This window comes from Acartia tonsa, chromosome 6, assembly GCF_053477335.1.
Source record: "Acartia tonsa isolate MP-2025a chromosome 6, ASM5347733v1, whole genome shotgun sequence".
NCBI classification, from domain to species: domain Eukaryota; kingdom Metazoa; phylum Arthropoda; class Copepoda; order Calanoida; family Acartiidae; genus Acartia; species Acartia tonsa.
The window spans coordinates 1,537,630-1,563,329 of NC_137265.1; the positions used below are offsets into that span (position 1 = coordinate 1,537,630).

General features: G+C 32.7%; 1 protein-coding gene across 1 annotated transcript in view; it reads left to right on the forward strand.

The window, feature by feature from the left end:
* LOC145321555 (uncharacterized) overlaps positions 1 to 25,700 on the forward strand; it is an 88,190-nt gene that overhangs the window by 59,466 nt on the left and 3,024 nt on the right. The window contains exons 28-50 of the mRNA XM_080162976.1: positions 76 to 108; positions 590 to 670; positions 2,156 to 2,209; positions 2,706 to 2,761; positions 3,685 to 3,725; positions 4,024 to 4,106; positions 4,660 to 4,753; positions 5,225 to 5,288; positions 5,726 to 5,795; positions 6,445 to 6,564; positions 6,935 to 6,998; positions 7,706 to 7,804; positions 10,050 to 10,177; positions 17,841 to 17,939; positions 18,289 to 18,401; positions 19,376 to 19,503; positions 21,151 to 21,230; positions 21,746 to 21,822; positions 22,327 to 22,405; positions 23,887 to 23,937; positions 24,353 to 24,647; positions 24,864 to 24,878; positions 25,167 to 25,227. Of these exons, the coding sequence (XP_080019102.1) occupies positions 76 to 108; positions 590 to 670; positions 2,156 to 2,209; positions 2,706 to 2,761; positions 3,685 to 3,725; positions 4,024 to 4,106; positions 4,660 to 4,753; positions 5,225 to 5,288; positions 5,726 to 5,795; positions 6,445 to 6,564; positions 6,935 to 6,998; positions 7,706 to 7,804; positions 10,050 to 10,177; positions 17,841 to 17,939; positions 18,289 to 18,401; positions 19,376 to 19,503; positions 21,151 to 21,230; positions 21,746 to 21,822; positions 22,327 to 22,405; positions 23,887 to 23,937; positions 24,353 to 24,647; positions 24,864 to 24,878; positions 25,167 to 25,227 (1,985 nt within the window). The remainder of the gene's footprint in view (positions 1 to 75; positions 109 to 589; positions 671 to 2,155; positions 2,210 to 2,705; positions 2,762 to 3,684; positions 3,726 to 4,023; positions 4,107 to 4,659; positions 4,754 to 5,224; positions 5,289 to 5,725; positions 5,796 to 6,444; positions 6,565 to 6,934; positions 6,999 to 7,705; positions 7,805 to 10,049; positions 10,178 to 17,840; positions 17,940 to 18,288; positions 18,402 to 19,375; positions 19,504 to 21,150; positions 21,231 to 21,745; positions 21,823 to 22,326; positions 22,406 to 23,886; positions 23,938 to 24,352; positions 24,648 to 24,863; positions 24,879 to 25,166; positions 25,228 to 25,700) is intronic.

The window sequence follows — 25,700 nt, forward strand, 5'->3', positions numbered from 1 at the left end:
TATATTTATGAATGAAAATTGTATTAGTATGAGTTTTTAAACAATTATTATATATAATATTTTGTTTTATTTTAGGAGCCCAGACAAAGCGAGAAGGAATGTTTTTAAGTAAACTTTCTGTTCAAATAATGAAATATACAATTTAAGAAAAAGCCTTAAAGTACCATCTTGTAAAAATAACTTAGTAAAGAAGAAAAACATATTTTTTTCATCAATTTTCCTTAATACAAATTGATCATTATTTTCCGCATTGAAAACAATTAGAGAGTGTACAAACTCTTTTTTTTACTTCATATTGTAAGTACATTGGACTTTTTTGTTCGTTTATGGTATACATCTGATGGCCACTCATTTTAACCCCTAGAGGTCCTTTAGTTCAACGATTTACTAACCCTTCGGGGCTCTTTTAACCCTTACCTAATCTAACCTAACTTCAAATAAGCATCAAAAAGTGTTTCCCCCCCCAAAAATAGCAATTTGGTCTAAACTGCCCAATGGCCTTGTGATAATTACTATGAAACAATATGCTAACTATTTTTAAATGAAAATTTCATTATAAACTTGAAAACATGTTGCTTGTGTGTGGTAGGATTGAATTCAATGCCGACAGTGAGACAAACAAATACAGTGGGTATGTGTATGATGCCGTTTGGCTATACGCCTATGCTCTAGGAAATTATTTATATTTTAGAAGCGAAGCTACTCTATAAGTATGGTATGTCCGTCCGTCAGTCCATTTACTTCATTGTGTACAAATACAGTGGTTATGTATATGATGCCGTTTGGCTTTACGCCTATGCTCTAGGAAATTATTTATATTTTAGGAGCGTAGCTACTCTATAAGTTTGGTATGTCCGTCCGTCCATCTATACTATATAATGTACCATTACAGTGGCTATGTGTATGATGCTTTAATAAATGGTTTGTACACTAGCGGCAGCACTTTTAGCAGTAGAATAAAATTCTGAAACCATATCAAGACCTAAATTCTAAAACAAATAGCCTTAAACCATCCTGAAAAGTAGGAGGACAAAGTGTCTTAAAAAATCAGCCATTTGACGTCATAAAAATGAGGGAGATGAGAGGAGAAGTGGGAAAGAAAACCCCCTAAAAAAGAGATGAATAATCCCTATTTGTATGACGTCACATGGCTGATTTTTTCCTCATACCTTGAGAACATTTCATAAAAAGGAGAACTCACAAATTTCAAAGGCTTTTAAAAACTACTAATTACCTAATTAATTTACCTATTTGTATAATTTAGAATGAATAGTTTGAAGAATAGTGGAGGATTCTTAAATAAAAATACTTGAATAGAGCCTAGAGAGAACAGAGAGAAATAAACATATTTTGATAAACACTCACTCAAAAGAGGTACTTTACATTGCTCGAAAAGTTGCGAGCTTCAAATTACATCTCTCTCAAAATTAAAAAATTTTTTTTTTGTTATTTTTAAGAGATTTTTTACACCCTTATCAACCAAAATAAGACAATGGAAGATAAAATATCTAAATATATCACATGATGAAAAAATGATAAGTAAAATTATCTCGTTTTTAGACTTTTGCTAATGGCTGAACAGTTTGCACACTACTAGTTTGGAACTAACCTTTTAAAATCCTCAAAGTACCCAAAGTTTTTGAGCCAATAAATGAGAATAAAAAAACTTTGGGTACCAGTGTAATTAACAGTCCAATGTCCCCTCCCTTTCTCTAACGATCTATCTTCGGGGCTCGAGCTATGCAGGGTCAACAAAGAAAGAAAAGTTGGTTACACTTCCCTAACTGTTTATTCTTCTCTGCTAAGAAAATATTTTTACACCAAGTTTATTTTCTAAAAATAGCAAGGTACTCTTTTATTGATATTTGCCATAATTAACCATATTTTTATTTTAAAAATCTTTTTTTTGTTAGTTAACAAAACTTATTATATATATGTAGTAGTAAAGTATTTTTCTGTATCTTACTTAACCGATTGATTTCTCCATTTTAATGAACCTTCAAATAGGATCTATGGGTGTTTGGGCTGGACTTTCATATTCAAGTTTTAATAAACAGAGCCTTAGGTGCTCAGTCGCTTGTTTCATAATAAAGAAATATACAAGTACAACTCTAAAATTCAAATTTTCTAAAATATAAATAATATACATTTAAACAGACAATTTGATAAAAGAAAATAGATCTTATGTCCAAGACCTTCATTCTGAGAGGTAAGTTTTTATTTTGACATAGCAGAAAACCAACCCTTTGTTTTGAAGTCTTAACTGTAAATTGTAATGAGTTGCGCATGATTATTGGCTAAGGAATTCTCCCAATTCTTATTCTTTGTGTCATGTGATGTACATAACAGCAGAAGATGCACTTTTTAACATCTATGTAGAGGAGTGACCTACACTCGAACCAGATAGCTAGAAAGTCTTTTAGGGAATAATAATTAGCAGCATGACAAATTTTGGCTTTTCAGAGAAGCTTCATGTACAGGGACATTGGGCTGTCATTACGCTTGTTCCCAAAGTTTTATATTGCGATTTTCTTATTCGTTGGCTTAACATCCTTGGGGACTTTTATGGATTTTAATTGGTTGGATTATTAAGTTGAGTGTCCAAACGTTTCAACCACTAATTGTAATATATAGAAAGGGATAATTATATGTATCATCATAAAAAAAAGTGTCAAGACCCAATTTAATGACTGTTATATTTTTAGATCCATCAGTAAATTTGTTGAAATTATTGAGAAAACTGATTTCAACGGAGTTACAGGTAATCATTTTTTTTAACTGGCAAAAAAGTTAGAGGCATATTTGTTTTCATTTGGATGCCATATTCCATATAATTGATGTTTATTTTGTAATAATAGAAAAATATTTAATAATAGGAGCCGTCAATAACATATATTATTTATTTACATCAATAAAACAAAGTAGTACGATGTCTGTCTGTCTGTCTGTCTGTCTGTCTGTCTGTCTGTCTGTCCGTCCGTCCGTCCGTCCGTCTGAAGCTTAAGATATCGGTAACCACTGAACCGATCGGATTCGACTCTTATATATACCTATTGGTCCTGTGGTGGTTTTAAGCTATTTTCTTGGGGGGTGGGACACCCCTAACCCCCCCCCCCCCAAAAAAAAACCTTTGTGGAAGGTTTTCACACTTTTTTACCATCTCTTGGGGCAAAGCCCCTAGAGGCTAGGGGCGAAGCCGCTAGTATACTTTAAAGACATAAATAAAGAAGGGGAAGAACAATAGCATAAAAGTAAATCTACACCCCAATCTTCCCTCAAATATTTTAGACATAAAAATGCAGAATTTGACATGGATGAATTTTGGGGACGAATAATTTATGGTCAATTGTTCTATCCCTTAAACATGGAAATATGTATTTTAAAACCTTAAACAAACAAAAATATTTTTAAAGTTGAAATGTATACTTTTTATTGACAAACTAATGTGAACTTCTTTTTTTATTTAAAAAATGTTAGCTTTTTTGCAATATCCGGTTCTAAGCCATACCGATAATCATGTATCTTATCGTATTATAGACAATTTTCAACGAATAGTAAAATGAAAAATCATGATATTAATACTAGTTTTGTTAGCCCTCACCTTCGGCCCATTTGCGGATAATTGTCTACAATACGATGCGATATAAATAACTATTCTTTATTTTCACTATTTTTATTTTTTAGGAAAAATAAATTTCCATGGAAGAAATTCTCGTCTTTCTGAGGTAAGGAAGCAGCTTATATTGCATATAAAAAATGACGTTATACAATAAAAAAGTTCGGTTAGCTTTGTGGATTTTTCATCTCCATACCATAAAACGGCCAGTAGTAGGCTGCTAAAACCTTTTTATTTAACTAAGATAGCTCAAATATTAAGCGAGTAATAAGCGTTTCAAAAAATTAGTTCTGACGGACACCCTGTAAATGTTATCATTTTGTTATTACTGCGATACTTGTGAACTTTAAGATTGTAAATATATTTTAAAGCAATGGACACCCAAAACTAATAATTATATTGTCTAGATTGAGATAAAACAATGGCACAACGGGGATGTTCCATACACGAAGTTAATTGGAGTTTATGTGCCAGATTATCAATCTTCTAAAGGAATTTATTTTACAAATTATAAAGACAGCATAGACGTTCAATGGGGGGGGGGGGGTAAAGGGGTTTTACCCACCTCAAAATTTTAATAATACATTACCCCCTATAACTTTACACCCCCTTAAAAAAGCTTGTACGTCTTTGAAAGATCAAAAGTGGTTATTACATATTGTCGAAAAATATATCAACACGAGAGAAAATTCAGTCGTAATAGATAAAGGTTCGATACAACTATGAACTCTGGCCGCGGCGCTCGGCACCCTTTCCTGCCTAACCGCAGCGCTCGGCCCCTTACCCTGCCTAGCCTATAACCTAACCTAATTGTAAAAAAATGATGTTCTCTGCCAGAGTCATAGTTCTGTGGGATGGGGGAGGGGGGATGTTGGGTATAAAAATTTTAAAAATTGTAAAAAAAATATTTTAAAGAAGATAAAGCCCAAAAACAGGAGTTAATCTTATAATTTTTTTTTTTAATATCCTCGGAAAGCTGTCTATGATAATGATGAATATTTAATGATTTAAAAACACAAAAGAGTATAATAAATTAAATGTATAGAGTCAGAGTATTACAAGGGTAAAATCACCTGGAATGCCTCGGCCCTAATCTGGAAGACAGAGGATGGACTTCAGCCTCCAGATCATTTCATGGTAGGTTGCTGTCAGGCCTATTTTATAGTAGATCAGCTAATCTTTCACATAGGCTGCTATTCAGCCAATCAATTCCATTAGAAATTGCCGAAACTTTAATATTTTTTTGGCCTAGAGTTAGTGCAAAACTTATTTTTTGGTGTAACTGAAGAGAAGTTGGCTTTGAAGGGGAGAAATAAGGGAAGGGGGTTGTGGGGGAAATTTTCACTTAAAATTGTTTGTCAGAATCACATTCCCTTTTCTCTGAATCTTTAATGGCTAACTGTTTTACATTAATTTAAATAGCATTTTAAAAATATAATGAAAATTTATTATTATAACTACTTTATCATTAAAAAATTGTATTATTCTTTATCTTTTAAATTACTTTATGAGGGGGGGGGGGAGAGACGAAACCCCTCATTTATTTTCAATTTTAGTTTTTAAAAGAGGGATAATTTATTACTGATACTGGCTCAATTTTAATTTTAGGAATGTGGAATATTATCAGGATTTGCTACCGTCCTCCAGATCGACTGCCAGCTCGCAATTACAGGTATACAAATATAACGGGCATTTTGATTATTAGATTCTTTAAATTTTAATGAATTTACTTCAAATCAAATAGAACAATTCATACAAGCTTAACATTAATGGCAAACACATCAGGTATCTAAAGGAGTAAGACAATGGCAGATAAATTGATGTACAATGTACATCCATAATTATGATACACAAAATTATCACTTCTGTAGATTAAACATTGAAACATTTGAACACTCAACTTACTCAATCAACCACTCAAACTTCACTAAAGTCCCCAAAATTGTTAAGCCAACGAATAAGAAAATGTTAATATAAATCTTTGGAGACTAGTGTAATAAACAGCCCATTGTCCCCTCTCTCTCTGCAAAAACATCCATATAGTAATGATTTCACCGTAAATAAAGAAATCATATGAAGTACCTAAACTTCACAGGATTTTGTTTTCAGTGGCATTTGTGATAGTGTTTGTTTGTGTGTTGGCCCTCATTGCTATATTCTTCATATTCTTTCGTAGAAGGTAATTTTTATCAATTAAAACTAATTCACATATATTAGGGTTGGGCCGGATATCCGGTCATTTTCAATATCCGGCCGGATACCGGATATTAAAACTATACGGTTACATGATATCCGGCTGATTTTTGACACCGGATATCCAGTAATTTGCTGGATATCCGGTATCCGACCAAAAAAGTATCCGGCCCAACCCTAACATATATAAACCTATTTTGCTTGAATACATTAAGCTACACAGTTACATATTTAAATTATTTAAATGTCAAATGAATAAACAATCATGGGCATACTTGAATTGGAATTATTGAATTGCTTCCCATGAATTAATTTACCCAACTGTCACAAAAGTTGCAATTGAATTTAATAGGAACATTCTAACAGACTTAGATTAATGTTGAGTTCTGACGGTTGCAAACTTACATACGAATTCAACACCGCTTGTTGTAAAAGAGCTGCGCTTTCAAAAAAGTAATTCTAAGATTTAAAAACAACTGTTACAACTATGGCTCGACAGCTGCGACTAAGGCTCATATTTGGATCAGGTTTAGATTGATTCATTTTAAAAATTGTAAAAGGTTGATTTCCATGTGGCTGACGCGCGGCTGCCGAGCGTTGGCTACAACTGTAAAAAAAAACTGTCTGCTTGTCAGGTACGAGCTGCAGATGAAGAGTCAAGAGGACAGGCTTCGAGCCCTCGGCCTCCTGGACCCACACAAAACTTTACAGCTGGATGAATGGGAGATTAAAAGGGATAATGTCGTCACAAACAGGTAAGAATATGTAACCTCAATATCGTGCGTTAGAAGGGTGTCATTACCCCCCCCCCCTAAAATTAAAAGTTTTTTTTATCACCCCCTTATATTTTTATAAACCTTAAGTGAATCACTGCCACTGGTTAACTTTAGTTTCCAATCATTTGATTGCACTTCTTTTATGAAAGCGCTAAGTTTGAATAAGTATTTATGAGCCAAGACATTCTCTCTACCATCAAAAGAAATGTCACCAACCTAGCATTGTTGAAATAGGTAGGAACTGTTCGAAAAAACTGTTTAATTAAGGAGCAGGTTTGGCTGGGATTCAAACTTGATACCTACCCTACCATTAGAATTTTTTTATATTATGTTTAAATTTTCCTTTTAGAAAACTTGGTGAGGGCGCCTTTGGAACTGTTTTCGGTGGAGAGTGTCATATCAACAACGAATGGGTAAAAAATTATTAAGAATCAAACAAAACAAGGGTTATTTATTTCAAAAGTAGCAGAGACATAACAAGGAATTTTAAAATACTGTTAAATAGAAGAAAATGTTTACCAAATATATTATATTTTTCATTAGTTAATTTTAATAATTTTTTGTAAATTTAATTTATAATAAGCATGTAAAGAACAGTGATCTAAAGGGATTAGAAAATATACGATAAATTGATGATCATCCCCAATGATTATATGTAAAATTACCCCTTCTGTATTTAAAAATTAGTGGTTGAAACGTTAAGACACTCAACCTATTGAACTAACCAATTATAATCCTGTAAAAGTTCCCAAAGTTGTTATTCAAACGAATAAGAAAACGTTATTGTAAAACTTTGGGGACAGATTATCGACCCCTCTCTGTGTAAAGAATGCAATTAATTGACGTACAAATGTAAACTATTAGGAAGGTTAAACGTAAGAAATAACCTTAGTTATATAGTGGCATAGAATTAAAATGGTACGAAGATTCAGGGATCTAAAGGGACCCCTTCAGTAGATGAAAATTAGTGGTTGGAATGCTTGAACACTCAACTTAATAAACCAACTAATAAAATTCAATTAAAGTTCCCAGAGTTGTTGAGCCAACGACTAAGAAAACATTATTGTAAAACTTTAGGGACTAGGGAAATAAATATTATTATGTATTTTAATATTTTTAGGTTGCTGTAGCTGTAAAAACTCTGAAGGTTGGCAGTAACTATGAGGATAAACTTAGCTTCTTGAGTGAGGCAGAAATGATGAAAAGATTTGAACATAGGGTAGGATTTTCCTTGACTTGTCGTTAAACAAGGATGACAACATCAATAAAAGTGAATCTCTTGAATCAGAAAAACAAATATTAACACACGTAATATGCATATTATAAATTTCTTAGTCTAAACAAAATTGTATTTAAATATAATATTGCGTATTTGCTTAAATATAGTATATTGTTTGAGGATATACTTATATTTTCAGGACTTGATTGTAGAGATGCTTCGCTCATAACATTGTACCTTGTTGTACTAGTAATCATTATTTCTTTATTGTTGTTAAACGTCTAAAATGTTTTAAAAAGGACCTACTGACTTTCTGATAACTTTTTCCAAATTTTACCTAAATATTGCAGGAATCATAATATAAAGTTTTAATTCTTACATGCCTAAATTGGCGATTTTAGCTTTTCGTTATGAACAGACCGACCTTAATTGTTGAAAATCTTGAAATGTATCTTAAGAATTAATTTAGCTTACAATAAACTATTCTTTTTTTCCAAAGATTGTAACAAAAGCTTGGAATATTTGTTTCAAAACAAAGTGACTGTCAAGATGAACATTTTTTTTATATAAAATCATAGATATATTGCACTAGATGGGAAGTAAGGTAGAAATTCAATTAAGTTCTTGTTGAAACTTAAGGCATTATTGGTATTGGTATGTTTTTGACTTTTTGCCATTTAAATTTTCTTTAAGTGAACGAGTTTAGACTCAAGGACGTCCAAGCTTTTTAAAATTAGGTGTTCCAAAGATTTGAGGGAAGTAATATAACGTATTTTTTATAATTTGGAGAGGGGTAAAATGTAGGTTTTAAAGTTTTAGGGGGTTAATCACCCCATAATCCCCGCCCTCGGACATCTAAAATTAGACCTCTCTTATTTTCTATGGCTGTACTATAATTCTTTTTAAGTTTATGAAGAAAAAAATATTTAAAAAGACTTATCTAAATTATAAACTCAAAAAGACAATTATCACATAAATAAACTTAAATTACAGTCTAAAAAGATTTTAAATCTATCTGAGAGTTACGTAAAAAAAACCTTAAAAAGGGAATATTATAATATAAGCTTCATTTCTTAAAATATATGGTAAAGTCGAACGTCCAAATTTAAAATTCAAAGTTATTCTAAAATCTATCAAATTATATTAACTTTTAAGTTTATAGTTTCAAAAAAAGAACCATGTTAATATTTGAATTTATTTTTGTTGAAGCTTGTGAAAACACACCAAATGAAATATATTCTGTGTAATCAGCTAGATTAGAAATTCAGTCGTTTTAATTTAATTAAAAATAATTTAATTAATTTATCAATACTAGAAATGTTATACAACTATTTAAAAAAAATATCTATCTATCTATCTATCTATCTATCTATCTATCTATCTATCTATCTATCTATCTATCTATCTATCTATCTATCTATCTATCTATCTATCTATCTATCTATCTATCTATCTATCTATCTATCTATCTATCTATCTATCTATCTATCTATCTATCTATCTATCTATCTATCTATCTATCTATCTATCTATCTATCTATCTATCTATCTATCTATCTATCTATCTATCTATCTATCTATCTATCTATCTATCTATCTATCTATCTATCTATCTATCTATCTATCTATCTATCTATCTATCTATCTATCTATCTATCTATCTATCTATCTATCTATCTATCTATCTATCTATCTATCTATCTATCTATCTATCTATCTATCTATCTATCTATCTATCTATCTATCTATCTATCTATCTATCTATCTATCTATCTATCTATCTATCTATCTATCTATCTATCTATCTATCTATCTATCTATCTATCTATCTATCTATCTATCTATCTATCTATCTATCTATCTATCTATCTATCTATCTATCTATCTATCTATCTATCTATCTATCTATCTATCTATCTATCTATCTATCTATCTATCTATCTATCTATCTATCTATCTATCTATCTATCTATCTATCTATCTATCTATCTATCTATCTATCTATCTATCTATCTATCTATCTATCTATCTATCTATCTATCTATCTATCTATCTATCTATCTATCTATCTATCTATCTATCTATCTATCTATCTATCTATCTATCTATCTATCTATCTATCTATCTATCTATCTATCTATCTATCTATCTATCTATCTATCTATCTATCTATCTATCTATCTATCTATCTATCTATCTATCTATCTATCTATCTATCTATCTATCTATCTATCTATCTATCTAGAACATAGTAAAGCTGATAGGAGTGTGTACTCGGAATGAGCCCATCTGTGCTGTGATGGAGTATATGCTGTATGGAAATCTAAAAACATATCTGCTCGCCAGGAGACATCTGGTTAATGAGAGAAACAGGTTTTTAAACTTTTCAAATTATCATTGTTTTTATCTTTATATAAAAGTAACAGGAAATTTAAACACACAAGGTCAAAGATATTATATCCAAAAAATCTTTTGTCAAAGTCTACTCTACACCTAGCGCCAGTCAGTTTTCTAAAATCATGCATTTTATACCTGTGAAAAATGAAATCGCCAGCGCTAGGTGTAGAGTAGACTTTGACAAAAGATTTTTGGGATATCATATCTTAGGCCTTATGTGTTTAAGTTGAAATATGCAGAACACCTAAATTCACCTTCCAAGCCATTCTCTATGCATTTTAAATTTTTTTATGAAATAACGGGATTTCAAAACTGCCTTTTGAAAAGGCCTAAAAAATATCTTTTTTTGTCCCTTTTTTCACTGTTTATAGTTACAACTTATTAAGATATTATTCTCAGTTAAAAAAAAATTGGCGCTTCCAGCACCAAAACCGGCAAAACAGGCAGTTAAACTTCTGTACCCCTACTTAACCCCCTAACAGACCCCCCCCCCCCTCTATCTCGGCTCCTGTTACAGATAGAGAGGTAAAACTTTTTTCTGGTGGTTCATGTGTATTTTTAGAGGAAATTACTTTTCTAGTCATAGCGGTCAGACCGTTCCTTATCCGCTTTTTAGTGGCCAGTCGCTAAATATTAAAACTGCTGTAGAGCAGCCATTTTTAAAGCTAAGATAACCAAATTTTATGACGAACTATTATTTTTTATAACAAAAAAATCCATATTTTTTTATTGTACTACATAAGTTTTGTTGTCCCTCATTTTTATTTTATTTGTCAAAATTTATTCAGAAGGTACCATGTGATCAATCATATATATTTATTCATATACTATAAAAATAGGTCCTTCACTTATTGTATCCACCTTTCAACTAAAATCAGAAGACATTTCTAAAGTCATTTTATGCATACTAGCACATAAGAATCACCGGCAACTTCATTTTCTGTCAATGATCCAGAATCTTTCTATCAACAGTTAAATTTTGAAAATACATCTTGCATTTGAAAAGGCAAATAAGAAAGATAATATGTAATAGGATGGAAAAGATCATCTTGATGTTTTTAATAATTAGATTTGTATATTTTGATTTTGTTTTTAACCCTTTGTAGACAAATTGATAATATTTCTAGGATCATGGAAAGAAAACAAAGTCATTCCTAAATTAGACAGAAGTCACCTTCCTAGGAAGGACATAAGTAGCCTTCCTTATGTGAGAATTTGTTAGATGAAGGGCATAACATGCCTCCCTTAACAAAGATTTTGCAAGATTAAGGACATAAGTAGCCTCCCTTCACCTCACAAAACCTAGCTTTTTGATCCTTCACATAGCAAAATCTTGCATAAAATTGGTTTTTGGTCCATCACATAGCAAAATATTGGAAAACTTAGCTTTTCTGTCTTTCACATAGCAAATTCTTGCAAAACATAGCAAATTCTTACAAAACATAGCAAATTCTTGCAAATCTTACAAAACATAACAAATTCTTGCAAAACATAGCAAATTCTTGCAAAACATAGCAAATTCTTGCAAAACATAGCAAATTCTTGCAAAACATAGCAAATTCTTGGAAAACTTAGCTTTTCTGTCCTTCACATAGCTAATTCTTGCAAAACATAGCCAATTCTTGCAAAACATAGCAAATTCTTACAAAACATAGCAAATTCTTGCAAATTCTTGCAAAACATAGCAAATTCTTACAAAACATAGCAAATTCTTGCAAAACATAGCAAATTCTTGCAAAACATAGCAAATTCTTGCAAAAAATAGCAAATTCTTGGAAAACTTAGCTTTTCTGTCCTTCACATAGCTAATTCTTGCAAAACATAGCAAATTCTTACAAAACATAGCAAATTCTTGCAAAACATAGCAAATTCTTACAAAACATAGCATATTCTTGCAAAACATAGCAAATTCTTGCAAAACATAGCAAATTCCTGCAAAACATAGCAAATTCTTGCAAAACATAGCAAATTCCTGCAAAGCATAGCAAATTCTTGCAAAACATAGCAAATTCTTACAAAACATAGCAAATTTTTGCAAAACATAGCAAATTCTTGCAAATTATAGCTTTTCTGTCCTTCACATAGCTAATTCTTGCAAAACATAGCAAATTCTTACAAAACATAGCAAATTCTTGCAAAACAAAGCAAATTCTTATAAAACATAGCAAATTCTTGCAAAACATAGCAAATTCTTACAAAACATGGCAAATTCTTGGAAAACTTAGCTTTTCTGTCCTTCACATAGCTAATTCTTGCAAAACATAGCAAATTCTTACAAAACATAGCAAATTCTTGCAAAACATAGCAAATTCTTACAAAACATAGCAAATTCTTGCACAACATAGCAAATTCTTACAAAACATAGCAAATTCTCGCAAAACATAGCAAATTCTTGCAATAGGGGTACCAAACTCAAAAACGAAGTTTCAGCGCAATCCGACCACCGGTTCTTGAGATACGGTGACCTGGTGTCCTTGGTACCGACAGTAAGATTTGGGAAATGGTTCCAATCCTTAGTAAATTTGGTCCAAAAATTTTTTGACACTAAGAATATTTTTGACCTGGTGTCCTCTCAGTAGGTACACTTGGTGTCACCTGGGTATTTTTTCTTCAAAAATTTGTCAAAATATTTTTGGACTTAGCCAAATTTACTAAGGATTTGAACCATTTCCCAAATCTTACCGTCAGTACCAAGGACACCAGGTCACCGTATCTCAAGATACGGTGGTCAGATCGCGCTGAAACTTCGTTTTTGAGTTTGGGACCCTTATTGTAAGAATTTGCTGTGTTTTGCAAGAAATTCCTGTTTTGTAAGAATTTGCTATGTTTTGTAAGAATTTGCTATGTTTTGTAAGAATTTGCTATGTTTTGTAAGAATTTGCTATGTTTTGTAAGAGTTTGCATGTTTTGCAAGAATTACCTATGTGAATGACAGAAAAGCTAAGTTTCCAAGAATTTGCTATGTTTTGTAAGAATTTGTTATGTTTTGCAAGAATTTGCTATGTTTTGTAAGAATTTGCTATGTTTCGCAAGAATTTGCTATGTTTTGCAAGAATGTGCTATGTTTTGTAAGAATTAGCTATGTTTTGCAAGAATTTGCCATGTTTTGTAAAAATTTGCTATGTTTGCAAGAATTTGCTATGTTTTGTAAGAATTTGCTATGTAAAGGACAGAAAAGCTGAGTTTTCCAAGAATTTGCTATGTTTTGCAAGAATTTGCTATGTTTTGCAAGAATTTGCTATGTTTTGCAAGAATTTGCAAGAATTTGCTATGTTTTGTAAGAATTTGCTATGTTTTGCAAGAATTAGCTATGTGAAGGACAGAAAAGCTAAGTTTTTCAAGAATTTGCTATGTTTTGCAAGAATTTGCTATGTTTTTCAAGAATTAGCTATGTTTTGCAAGAATTTGCTATGTTTTGTAAGAATTTGCTATGTTTTGCAAGAATTAGCTATGTGAAGGACAGAAAAGCTAAGTTTTTCAAGAATTTGCTATGTTTTGCAAGAATTTGCTATGTTTTTCAAGAATTAGCTATGTTTTGCAAGAATTTGCTAGGTTTTGTAAGAATTTGCTATGTTTTGCAAGAATTTGCTATGTTTTGTAAGAATTTGCTATGTTTTGCAAGAATTAGCTATTTGAAGGACAGAAAAGCTAAGTTTTCCAAGAATTTGCTATGTTTTCCAAAAATTTGCTATGTTTTGCAAGAATTTGCTATGTTTTGCAAGAATTTGCTATGTTTTGCAAGAATTTGCTATGTTTTGCAAGAATTTGCTATGTTTTGCAAGAATTAGCTATGTGAAGGACAGAAAAGCTAAGTTTTCCAAGAACTTGCTATGTTTTGCAAGAATTTGCTATGTTTTTCAAGAATTTGCTATGTTTTGCAAGAATTTGCTATGTTTTGCAAGAATTTGCTATGTTTTGTAAGAATTTGCTATGTTTTGCAAGAATTAGCTATTTGAAGGACAGAAAAGCTAAGTTTTCCAAAAATTTGCTATGTTTTGCAAGAATTTGCTATGTGAAGGACAGAAAAGCTAAGTTTTCCAAGAACTTGCTATGTTTTGCAAGAATTTGCTATGTTTTTCAAGAATTTGCTATGTTTTGCAAGAATTTGCTATGTTTTGCAAGAATTTGCTATGTTTTGTAAGAATTTGCTATGTTTTGCAAGAATTAGCTATTTGAAGGACAGAAAAGCTAAGTTTTCCAAGAATTTGCTATGTTTTGCAAGAATTTGCTATGTTTTGCCAGAATTTGCTATGTTTTGCAAGAATTTGCTATGTGAAGGACAGAAAAGCTAAGTTTTCAGCGTTATCCTCTTAGAAATTTTTTTTTCAATTTTTAACCAAACACCTCCCCCCCCCCCCCCCGACTACCGACGAACAACTATTTTAGGTTAGGTTAGGTTTTAGGCTAGGGAGCCGAGCGCTGTGGCTAGGCAGGCAAGGGGGCCGAGCGCTGCGGCTAGGCAGGCTAGGGAGCCGAGCGCTGCGGCCAAAGTTCATAGTTCGCTGTCGGGGAGGGGGGGGGGGGGGTACTCAAATTTCCAATATTAAAAAAAAAAATTCTAAGAGGATAATACCAAGTTTTCCAATAATTTGCAATATTTTGCAAGAATTTGCTAGGTTTTGCAAGAATTTGCTATGTTTTGCAAGAATTTGCTATGTGTTGCTAGAATTTGCTATGTTTTGCAAGAATTTGCTATGTAAAGGACAGAAAAGCTATGTTTTGTGAGGTTTTGCTATGTGAAGGAGAGAAAAGCTAAGTTTTGCAAGATGAAGGACATAAGCAGCCTTACTAATGAAAGAATTTGTCAGACAAAGGACATAAGTCACCTCACCTTAGATTTTGTTAGATGAAGGACATAAGTAGCCTTCCTTAGATCAATTAGATCAATTTCCAGTGACTTCTGTCCTAATTAGGAATGACTTTGTTTTCTTTCCTATTTCTAAATGTTAATTTATTTAATTGCCTGCGTCTGGCATCTGACTAAAATAATAATCTATTACATTAGTTTCAACAATTAACTGTGTTGCCCCTTTCCGGACCTTAATCAGCCAATTTTTGTATGAAGTCTTTTATTGTGATCATAAACAGATAAAAATATTAATTAGCGCCGCCAACCGCCATTTTACTGCCAAAATTGGCGGTTTCCGTTATTTGTCGTTTTTTGGCGATGGTCAGAAAAGGTATTTTTTTGTTATAAAAAAAATAGTTCGTCGTAAAATTTGGTTTTCTTAGCTTTAAAATTGGCTGCTCTACAGCAGTTTTAATATTTAGCGGCTGGCTGCTAAAAAGCGAATAAGGAGCGGTCTGACCGCTATGACTAGAAAAAGTAATTTTCTCTAAAAATAAACATGAACCACCAGAAAAAAGTTTTACGTCTCTATCTGTAACAGGAGCCGAGATAGAGGGGGGGGGGGTCTGTTCGGGGGTTAAGTAGGGGTACAGAACTTTAACTGCCTGTTTTTGCCGGTTTTGGTGCTGGAAGCGCCAATTTTTTTAAACTGAGAATAATATCTTAATAAATTGTAACTATAAACAGATAAAAATATTATTTAGCCCCGCCAACCGCCATTTTACCGCCAAAATTGGCAGTTTCCGGTATTTGTCGTTTTTCGGCGATGGTCAGAAAAGGTATTTTTTTTTTATAAAAAATAATAGTTCGTCATAAAATTTGGTTTTCTTAGCTTTAAAATTGGCTGCTCTACAGCAGTTTTAATATTTAGCGGCTGGCCGCTAAAAAGTGGATAAGGAGCGGTCTGACCGCTATGACTAAAAAAGTAATTTTCTCTAAAAATACACATAACCACCAGAAAAAAGTTTTAAGTCTCTATCTGTAACAGGAGCCGAGATAGAGGGGGGGGGGGTCTGTTCGGGGGTTAAGTAGGGGTACAGAAGTTTAACTGCCTGTTTTTGCCGGTTTTGGTGCTGGAAGCGCCAATTTTTTTTTAACTGAGAATAATATCTTAATAAATTGTAACTATAAACAGATAAAAATATTATTTAGCGCCGCCAACCGCCATTTTACCGCCAAAATTGGCAGTTTCCGTTATTTGTCGTTTTTCGGCAATGGTCAGAAAAGGTATTATTTTGTTATAAAAAATAATAGTTCGTCATAAAATTTGGTTTTCTTAGCTTTAAAATTGGCTGCTCTACAGCAGTTTTAATATTTACCGGCTGGCCGCTAAAAAGCGAATAGCGGTCTGACCGCTATGACTAAAAAAGTAATTTTCTCTAAAACTACACATAACCACCAGAAAAAAGTTTTAAGTCTCTATCTGTAACAGGAGCCGAGATAGAGGGGGGGGTCTGTTAGGGGGTTAAGTAGGGGTACAGAAGTTTAACTGCCTGTTTTTGCCGGTTTTGGTGCTGGAAGCGCCAATTTTTTTTTAACTGAGAATAATATCTTAATAAGTTGTAACTATAAACAGTGAAAAAAGGGACAAAAAAAGATATTTTTTAGGCCTTTTCAAAAGGCAGTTTTGAAATCCCGTTATTTCATAAAAAAATTTAAAATGCATAGAGAATGGCTTGTAAGGTGAATTTAGGTGTTCTGCATATTTCAACTTAAACACATAAGGCCTAAGATATGATATCCCAAAAATCTTTTGTCAAAGTCTACTCTACACCTAGCGCTGGCGATTTCATTTTTCACAGGTATAAAATGCATAATTTTAGAAAACTGACTGGCGCTAGGTGTAGAGTAGACTTTGACAAAAGATTTTTTGGATATAATATCTTTGACCTTGTGTGTTTAAATTGAAATATGCAGAAGAGCTTAAAACCTGCACATTACTGAGATATTGTTAAAACCGCCGTGCTACCGTTATCTGTTGATATTTTACATGTCTGGCGCTAGGTCGCCAGTAGAGATAAAGAGCTGAAATTTTGTACATGTATTTCTAGGCCCCTAAAGTAACTTTTTAGGTTAGCAGAAGAATGAAATTCGAGAAAGGGTATTTTCATGAAAAGATCTAGTGTGTATAGCCTAGAATCTCGCTGAACCTTCTTATAGGTTCTGGGAAAGCTTATGACTAATTTGGTTTAGGGTACCTCCATCCTCCCAAGAGAAAAAAATTCTTCCCTAGCCTCTAAGTTAGGTCAGGGGGAGTCAGAAAAATAGTCCAAAATCATCCCAAGACAATTTCGATTTTTTGTGATTTCTCTTGGGAGGGTGGTGATACCCTCCCCCAAATTATTTATAAACCTTCCCAGGACCTATGAGAATCTACCCTGTAAAGGAGAACCCGATCGGTTCAGCGGTTAGCGAGATCCTTCAGTACACACAAACAGACACACAAACAAACAAAGAAACATCCTGTTACTTTAGTATAAGAATAGTATAGTTATTTCTTGCATCGTATTATAAACAGCTTTCCGCGGATATAGAATGTACATTGACAATTATAAGATTAAAACCAGTTTTATTAGCCATGAGGTGCTGAAGGCACGGGCTAAAAAAACTGGCTTTAATATTATGATTGTACATTTTTATATTCGTAGAAAGCTGGATATAATATGATGCTAGACATAGTTTTTTCGTATGGATAAGAACTGGTTCCTATCTTCCGGATTCGAATGAATACGAGAAAAGGATTTCTTGTATCCAAAAATAACATGAAATATATATTAATTTTGTTTTTAGAGAGGATATGGATGAGGTGTCAAACAAACGGTTGACCTCCATGGCCCAGGATATAGCTAATGGACTGGCCTATCTTGCAGATATCAAATATGTCCACAGGTATTATTTTTTTTTATTTGGAAGGGGGGGGGGGAGCTAGTCGGTGTTTTTAGTTAGTAGTAGATGTAAAATGATCCATAGAAGTTATATATGAAATCGGTGTTTTTTGAAGTGATTTAAGTTTAAAAAAATAAGTTAGTTTTAAAGTACTAAAACGCAACAAAAAAAAATTGCCATTATGAACAAAAATAGTAAGTTCTTTAATTTGACACCTTACTTTTTGAATTCTGTTGAGTAATTATTGAAAAAATCTATTTTGTTGAACCCTTGTTTAATCAAAACTATGAACTTTTGGAATGGGTTAAAAAAAGCTAGGACACGTTCTTTTATAAATATGTTTATTTTAAAGGGATGTAGCGTGCCGAAATTGTTTGGTGAACGGGACTCGAACCGTAAAGTTGGCCGACTTTGGTATGACCCGGTACATCTTTGAGAGCGACTACTACAGATTTAGCCGGAGAGGTAAGAACTTTTCAACTGTCCTGTTAAACCTACAACACTGACAGTTAAATCACTCTGGGAAAAACCCATTGAAGCAGCAGCCTTCCTGGAGTTAACTGGAGTAAATGATGATGGAGGATAAAAGGAAGGGCTACAAAACAAACAAACGAACATTAAAATGTAAAAAATCAACATTAAAATATGTCTGAATATATAAATGACAGAGATATATCATCTGAAAAAAAGTATTTCCCTTTATCACATCTACATTTTATTTTGAAAGTAAAAGGTGCAGGTAATGTATTTCTTAGATGCAATATTACCTATTCTTGTTGCTTTCCATGATATTTTTTTTCTTGGTAATTTCCCTTTAAGTTCCTTGTGGATACAGAATCCCACCCCCCCCCCTATGATTTTAAAAAAGAATTTAAAGGGGGTTGTAATACTTCAGGTTAATTAAGTTAGGTTATAGTGTGTGTGTTCACTGGGTAGTCCCGCAGGATAGGGAACTGCAAGTATTGAAGGGTTTAAAGGAAGGGAAAAAAGACGAAGCCCAATCTGTACCACTTTTGATTCCTGTGACGTCATAAAAATGAGGGATTCTCCATCTCTTTTTTAGGGGTTTTCTTTCCCACTTCTCCTGTTACAAATACTCCGCTCATCTCCCTCATTTTTATGACGTCACAGGAATCAAACGTGAAGACGAATAAAATCCCTCAATGATGTCATAAAAATGATGGATGAGGATAGGAGGAGTGGGATAGAAAACCCCTAAAAAATAGATAGAATATGCTGATTTTTTGAGGGGCTTTCATCGTCTTAATCAAAAGTGGTACAAAAGTGGTACAGATTGGGCTTCGTCGGAAAAAAATACCTTCTCCTTATATTCAATTTGTCTGAAAAATAAGGGGAGGTGATGGGGTTCAGTGTTTAATAGGTTCTTTGAGAGAAATAATACCCTAATTATTTTATTCAGCTGAAACTGTCATTTCTAGGTTTGTTGCCTGTGCGGTGGATGGCCCCTGAGAGCCTAGCGGATGGTATCTACACCCCCATGTCAGATATTTGGAGCTATGGCGTTACTTTGTATGAAATTATTACCTTTGGAAGCTTCCCTTATCAGGTATTAACAATTGTTGAAAGTAAATGCTTGAAAACAAAGCAGCTTATAGTGCCTTATATAAAATGACGTCATACCAAACACATGACCAACTAGAGGCCAGTAAACTTTTCACCATTGGTCAAATAGAATGTATACTGGCCTATTAATGGCCATTTGTATCTTAGGACGTCATTTTATTAGGTACTATAAGCTGCTTCCTTTCAAATTTGCCATTATATGTGATTCGAGAGGATATTACATATATTTCTATAAAATATAATATGCCTCCAAATTATCAAAACCAAAATTGATTTTTTTAAACCCACGAGAATAAAAACTTTGAACTTAATTTTATCATTACACAGGTAAAAAAATATGGGTTCATATATACCTTTAGAATCAGAAAAATATTACGAATCCATTGTTAGCAAAATTGAAAAAAAGTAAAAAAATATAAAAATAAAAAATGGCCTAATATATTTTTTTGTACAGGCAACACTTTCTTCATCCCCTCTTTACCCCCTCTTTACCCCCTTCCCATTTTTATTCTCAATTCAAGAAATAAGATGGTTGCCTGTATAATATAATATAATATTTTCATATAATTCCTTTTATTGTAGTTTATATACTATATTGTAAACTTTTTATTTCAATTTTGCTTAGAATTGATTTGTAATATTTTTCTCATTCTAAAGGTATATATACCGCCTATTTCTTATGCCTGGGTCATGATAAAATTAAGTTCAAAGTTTTTATTCTCATGGGTTTTAAAAAAATCTATTTTTTCAATAATTACCTGACAGAATTGAAAAAGTAAGGTGTCAAATTAAAGATCTTACTATTTTTGTTCATAATGGCCATTTTTTTTTTTTTTTTTTGCATTTTAGTACCTTCAAATCAACTTAATTTAAAAAAAAACTTAAATTACTTAAAAAATAAGAGGTCTACAAAAAAACCGATTGCATATCTGAATTCTATGGAAAAATTTACATCTACAATTTACTAAAAGCACTGGCTAGCTATAAAAAAAAAGTTAAGACGCCTTCTTTAGGGAATTTCAATCTGCTGATTATTACATTTTATTTAGGGTGTGTCAAATTTTTGAAAACTGTCAAAGTATTTGTCTTTCCAAGTTTAGGGAATTCCAATCTGTCGATAATCCAACTTTGTTTAGGGTATGTCAAATGACCAAGTTTTTTATGTTGTAACAGACTTTGTCCTACCAAATTTAGGGTATTTCAAATTGTTGATTATTATTTGTTTAGGGTATGTCAAATGACCAAGTTTTTTATGTTGTAAAAGACTTTGCCCTAATAAATTTAGGGTATTTCAAATTGTTGATTATAATTTGTTTAGGGTATATCAAATGACCAATTATTGAATATTGTGAAAATATTTATACTTCTAAATTTAGGGTATTCCGATCTGTACATAATCCTTTTGTTTAGGGTATGTCAAATGGCCAATTATTGAATGCTGTGAAAATATTTGTCCTACTAATTTAGGGTATTTCAATTTGTTATATTTATACTTCTAAATTTAGGGTATTCCGATCTGTACATAATCCTTTTGTTTAGGGTATGTCAAATGGCCAATTATTGAATGCTGTAAAAATATTTGTCCTACTAATTTAGGGTATTTCAATTTGTTATTGATTTTTTCGTTTAGGGTATGTCAAATGACCAAGTGTTGAATGCTGTGAAAGCTGGAAGAGTTTTGACCATACCTTCCGGTATTAAACCAGAGCTGTAAGTATTTTTACACGTAAAGTGTGTTCTATAATGCTTTAATACTAAACTATCGACTTTGCCCCTAACATCTTCAGGCTCTAGGATAGGAAGGGGCTATAAAAATAGCCTAAAACCAGCTTTATTACTTATTGAAATCTTATGCTTCAGACACTAAAAACCTTATTACTTTATGAAATAGGATAACTTCCAAAATATAAAATAGCAATGAATAAGAATACCTTATCTTTCTTAATAATTAAGATTATTATTTAAAAATTAAAGATTATTATTTATTGATTATTGATGAAAATTATCATTTTTGATGGAAATAACTAATGCTATTGTGACCCCATACCATGAAATACCTCAAATAGCTTAAAACCCTCCTAAAAATTAATTGCAAGCTTTACTTAGACCTAATAGTTGAATAATTTCAAAACATTGTTTTTCATATAATTTGTGAATTTATTTAGACATACAGCGGTTTTATAGATCTTCATGGACGCACTTACTTAACTAAATTAATCATTTAGTGTGAATTTATTGCGAACCTGTTGGAAAATGGATCCTACCAAGAGACCAGCAGCCGCAGAAATTGTTGAAAACTTAGGTAACAATCTACCTCACATTTTTTCGTCCTTGCAAGGGCAGAATTTTAAATCTATATGAGCTCGGGGGGATAATTTATTTATAGTTCTTTTTTTCTATACCAGAGAGGGAGGGAACATTGGGCTGTTAACTACAATAGTCCTCAAAGTTTTTTAAAAATACGTTTTCCAATTCGTTGGCTTAACACAAGGACGTCCATTAGAGGGGGGGGGGGGGGTAATAGGGTGAGAACACCCCACATCACCACCAAAATTTTGAATTTTTACCCCCCCCCCCTCCAAATGAAAAAGCTTGGACGCCCTTGGCTTAACAAGTTTGAGGACTTTAATGAATTTTGATTGATTGGTTCATTAAGTTGAGTGTCCAAACGTTTTAACAACTAATTTTAATCTACAGAAGGGGTAGGTTTGTGTATCATCATCGGAGATGTACATCAATTTATCGCCCATTGTCTTCTCCCTTTAGATCCCTGGTTCTATACATGTCAACAAAATTTTAATTTCAGGAAGAAATCCTCGGTTGATCAGTCCATGTATAGATGTTCCTCTGGCAACTGACTCTCTGGAAATGATGCCAGGAAACAGGTAAACATATAGATAGATGTTCCTCTGGCCACTGACTCCCTGGAAATGATGCCAGGAAACAGGTAAACATATAGATAGATGTTCCTCTGGCCACTGACTCTCTGGAAATGATGCCAGGAAACAGGTAAACATATAGATAGATGTTACTCTGGCCACTGACTCCCTGGAAATGATGCCAGGAAACAGGTAAACATATAGATAGATGTTCCTCTGGCCACTGACTCTCTGGAAATGATGCCAGGAAACAGGTAAACATATAGATAGATGTTCCTCTAGCCACTGACTCTCTGGAAATGATGCCAGGAAACAGGTAAACATATAAATAGATGTTTCTCTAGCCACTGACTCTCTGGAAATGATGCCAGGAAACAGGTAAACATATAGAAAGATGTTCCTCTGGCCACTGACTCTCTGGAAATGATGCCAGGAAACAGGTAAACATATAAATAGATGTTCCTCTAGCCACTGACTCTCTGGAAATGATGCTAGGAAACAGGTAAACATATAAATAGATGTTTCTCTAGCCACTGACTCTCTGGAAATGATGCCAGGAAACAGGTAAACATATAGATAGATGTTCCTCTAGACACTGACTCTCTGGAAATGATGCCAGGAAACAGGTAAACCTGACCGCAAGATCCTGCATTTTCTCTGCAACCATCCATAAAACAGATCTATAGTATATATGTATATACAGACAACCACCTCCCTTCCTTTTTAAAAAAAACCTCTTTTGTCTGCTCCTAAATTATTTTGTGCTACCTGGCTGTGTCAATATAAGCGATACCAATGGCTGATTTTCAATGACCCAACAGAAGGGTTGCATAAGGCGGTTGCGATGGGAAGATACAGTTATTTAACCCTTTCTCCCTCAAGTGTTTTACTTTTATGTCCATAAAGCCAGTTTTAACACGAGAATACCCCGACAAAAGATCAAAATTTTTGGCCCCTGATTAAGTTTTTATTGGTATTTATCGCTTTACAAAATGTCGCCGTCTGTATTTTTCATTTAACTCATAAATAACACTAATTGTATAAATAACAAAAGAACGTGTCCTAACTTTTGTGATTTTCTTAAAACAGCTAGTCGGTGCTTTTAGTAAGTGGTAGATGAAAAATGATCCATAGAATTTAGATATGCAATCGGTTTTTTGTATGCCTCTTTTTTAAGTAATAAAGTTTTTTTTAAAATTAAGTTGGTTTTAAGGTAAAAAAACGCAACAAAAAAAAGAAGAAAATTGCCAATATGAAGAAAAATAGTAAGATCTTTCAAAACTTTGAACTTTAGGAGCTCGTCAAAAATGGGTTAAAACAAAATCACAAAAGTTAGGACACGTTCTTTACGTTACAACTTTAAAAAACTACAAAAAATAGTACCGTTTAACAGATAAGCTTGCTTCTTTAAATGTTGCTGTCCTTGTTGTATTGTATTTCTAGAAAAAATATATATTAATATATTTTTAATCAATTTTGTAATTTAGAGCAAATGGTCAAATTTCCCTCTCAAGAAAAGACAGTGGAATTCCTAAGAGGTAAGTGGAAATTTTTTTTTAATTTCATAATATTAATGGATATTGTGTGCGTGTTTCTTATTGTTGTGTTTGCCCTAGTCTGTGTGGATGTACCAAGAGTATGTACCGATTAATTGATGTACTTCCTCAATGTACAATGTACACAAAATTACCCCTTCTGTAGATTACAATTGGTGGTTGGAACGATTGGACATTCAACTAATAAAATAAAACACAAAATTCTTTAAAAGTCCCCAAAGTTGTTAAGCCAACGAATAAGAAAACGTTATTAAAAAAAGACTAGTGTAATAAATATCCCATTGTCCCCTCTCTCGCTGCGTAACTGCGCTGATTAAAAGTAAAAATCAAACGAAAATATTATTGAGATTTGTTTCTTGAAATATGAAATTTAGTAACGATTAACTTTTGATTTTAGTACTGGAAAGAAAGCGTCTCTGATTCCGTTGGTCAACCTGGCAGCTACCAGCAGCAACGGCAGTCAGAATACGTACAACCCGTACAACACCGTCATCCCGCAGTTCAACACGACCGCCGCCAATGGCGGCAGTGGAAGCCGCATCATGGGCGGCAACGGAGTGGCGGGAATTGCGGAGGATTACGGGTATGGCAGCGCGTACTCCCCGATGAATCCCAGTGTGAGCGGCGGCGGAAAACGCGGGAGCGGCAACGATTCGCGGACAGATTCCCCGAAACATTCCAGTGAATCAGAGGTAAACAAGGACGAATTTTTTTGATAAAAACGGATAAAAATAAAGTAAGCGGAATAAGAACATAAGAATCAAGAAAGAATGAATGAAAATAACACGAAAACTTCATAAGATATTCATATGAAAATTGTTTCATGACCGACGAACCGACAAACAAAGTAAGTTGAATTCTGGATGCCTTAAAAAAATAAATATTTAATAGTTATTTTAAATTTGTAGGGTGGATTAGAAGAACCATTATTGCTAGAATCTGATGTTACAAGTAGTTATGTTCCTCCTGGTTATATATCTAAAGGTATTATTACTCCATTATTATTAGAATCTGATGTTACAAGTAGTTATGTTCCTCCTGGTTATATATTCAAAGGTATTATTACTCCATTATTGCTAGAATCTGATGTTACAAGTAGTTATGTTCCTCCTGGTTATATATTCAAAGGTATTATTACTCCATTATTATTAGAATCTGATGTTACAAGTAGTTATGTTCCTCCTGGTTATATATCTAAAGGTATTATTACTCCATTATTATTAGAATCTGATGTTACAAGTAGTTATGTTCCTCCTGGTTATATATTCAAAGGTATTATTACTCCATTATTATTAGAATCTAATGTCACTAATAGTTATGTTCCTCCTAGTTATATATTCAAAGGTATTATTACTCCATTATTATTAGAATCTGATGTTACAAGTAGTTATGTTCCTCCTGGTTATATATTCAAAGGTATTGCTTATTTTTTAAAAAGTTAATATATATGGAATAAAACACAGCAACGTTGTTGAAAAGAGACTATCCAAGGAAAAACACACAGCTCAATTTGAATATATTTCGATTAAATCACATCTAATCCTTGTCAACCTTCTTTATCATAGTTCTAGTCTTTAATGTACAAAGGTTTGTTTGAAACTGTTAATATATAATAATGCAATGTTAGTGCGTTCTTTAGACTAAGAAAGAAGTACATTCCAATTTTGAACAAAATTCGAAGAAATGTAGATGTGCGTTTTAGAACATTTGAAAGGTTTCGTGACTTACTTTTGATATTTAGACTT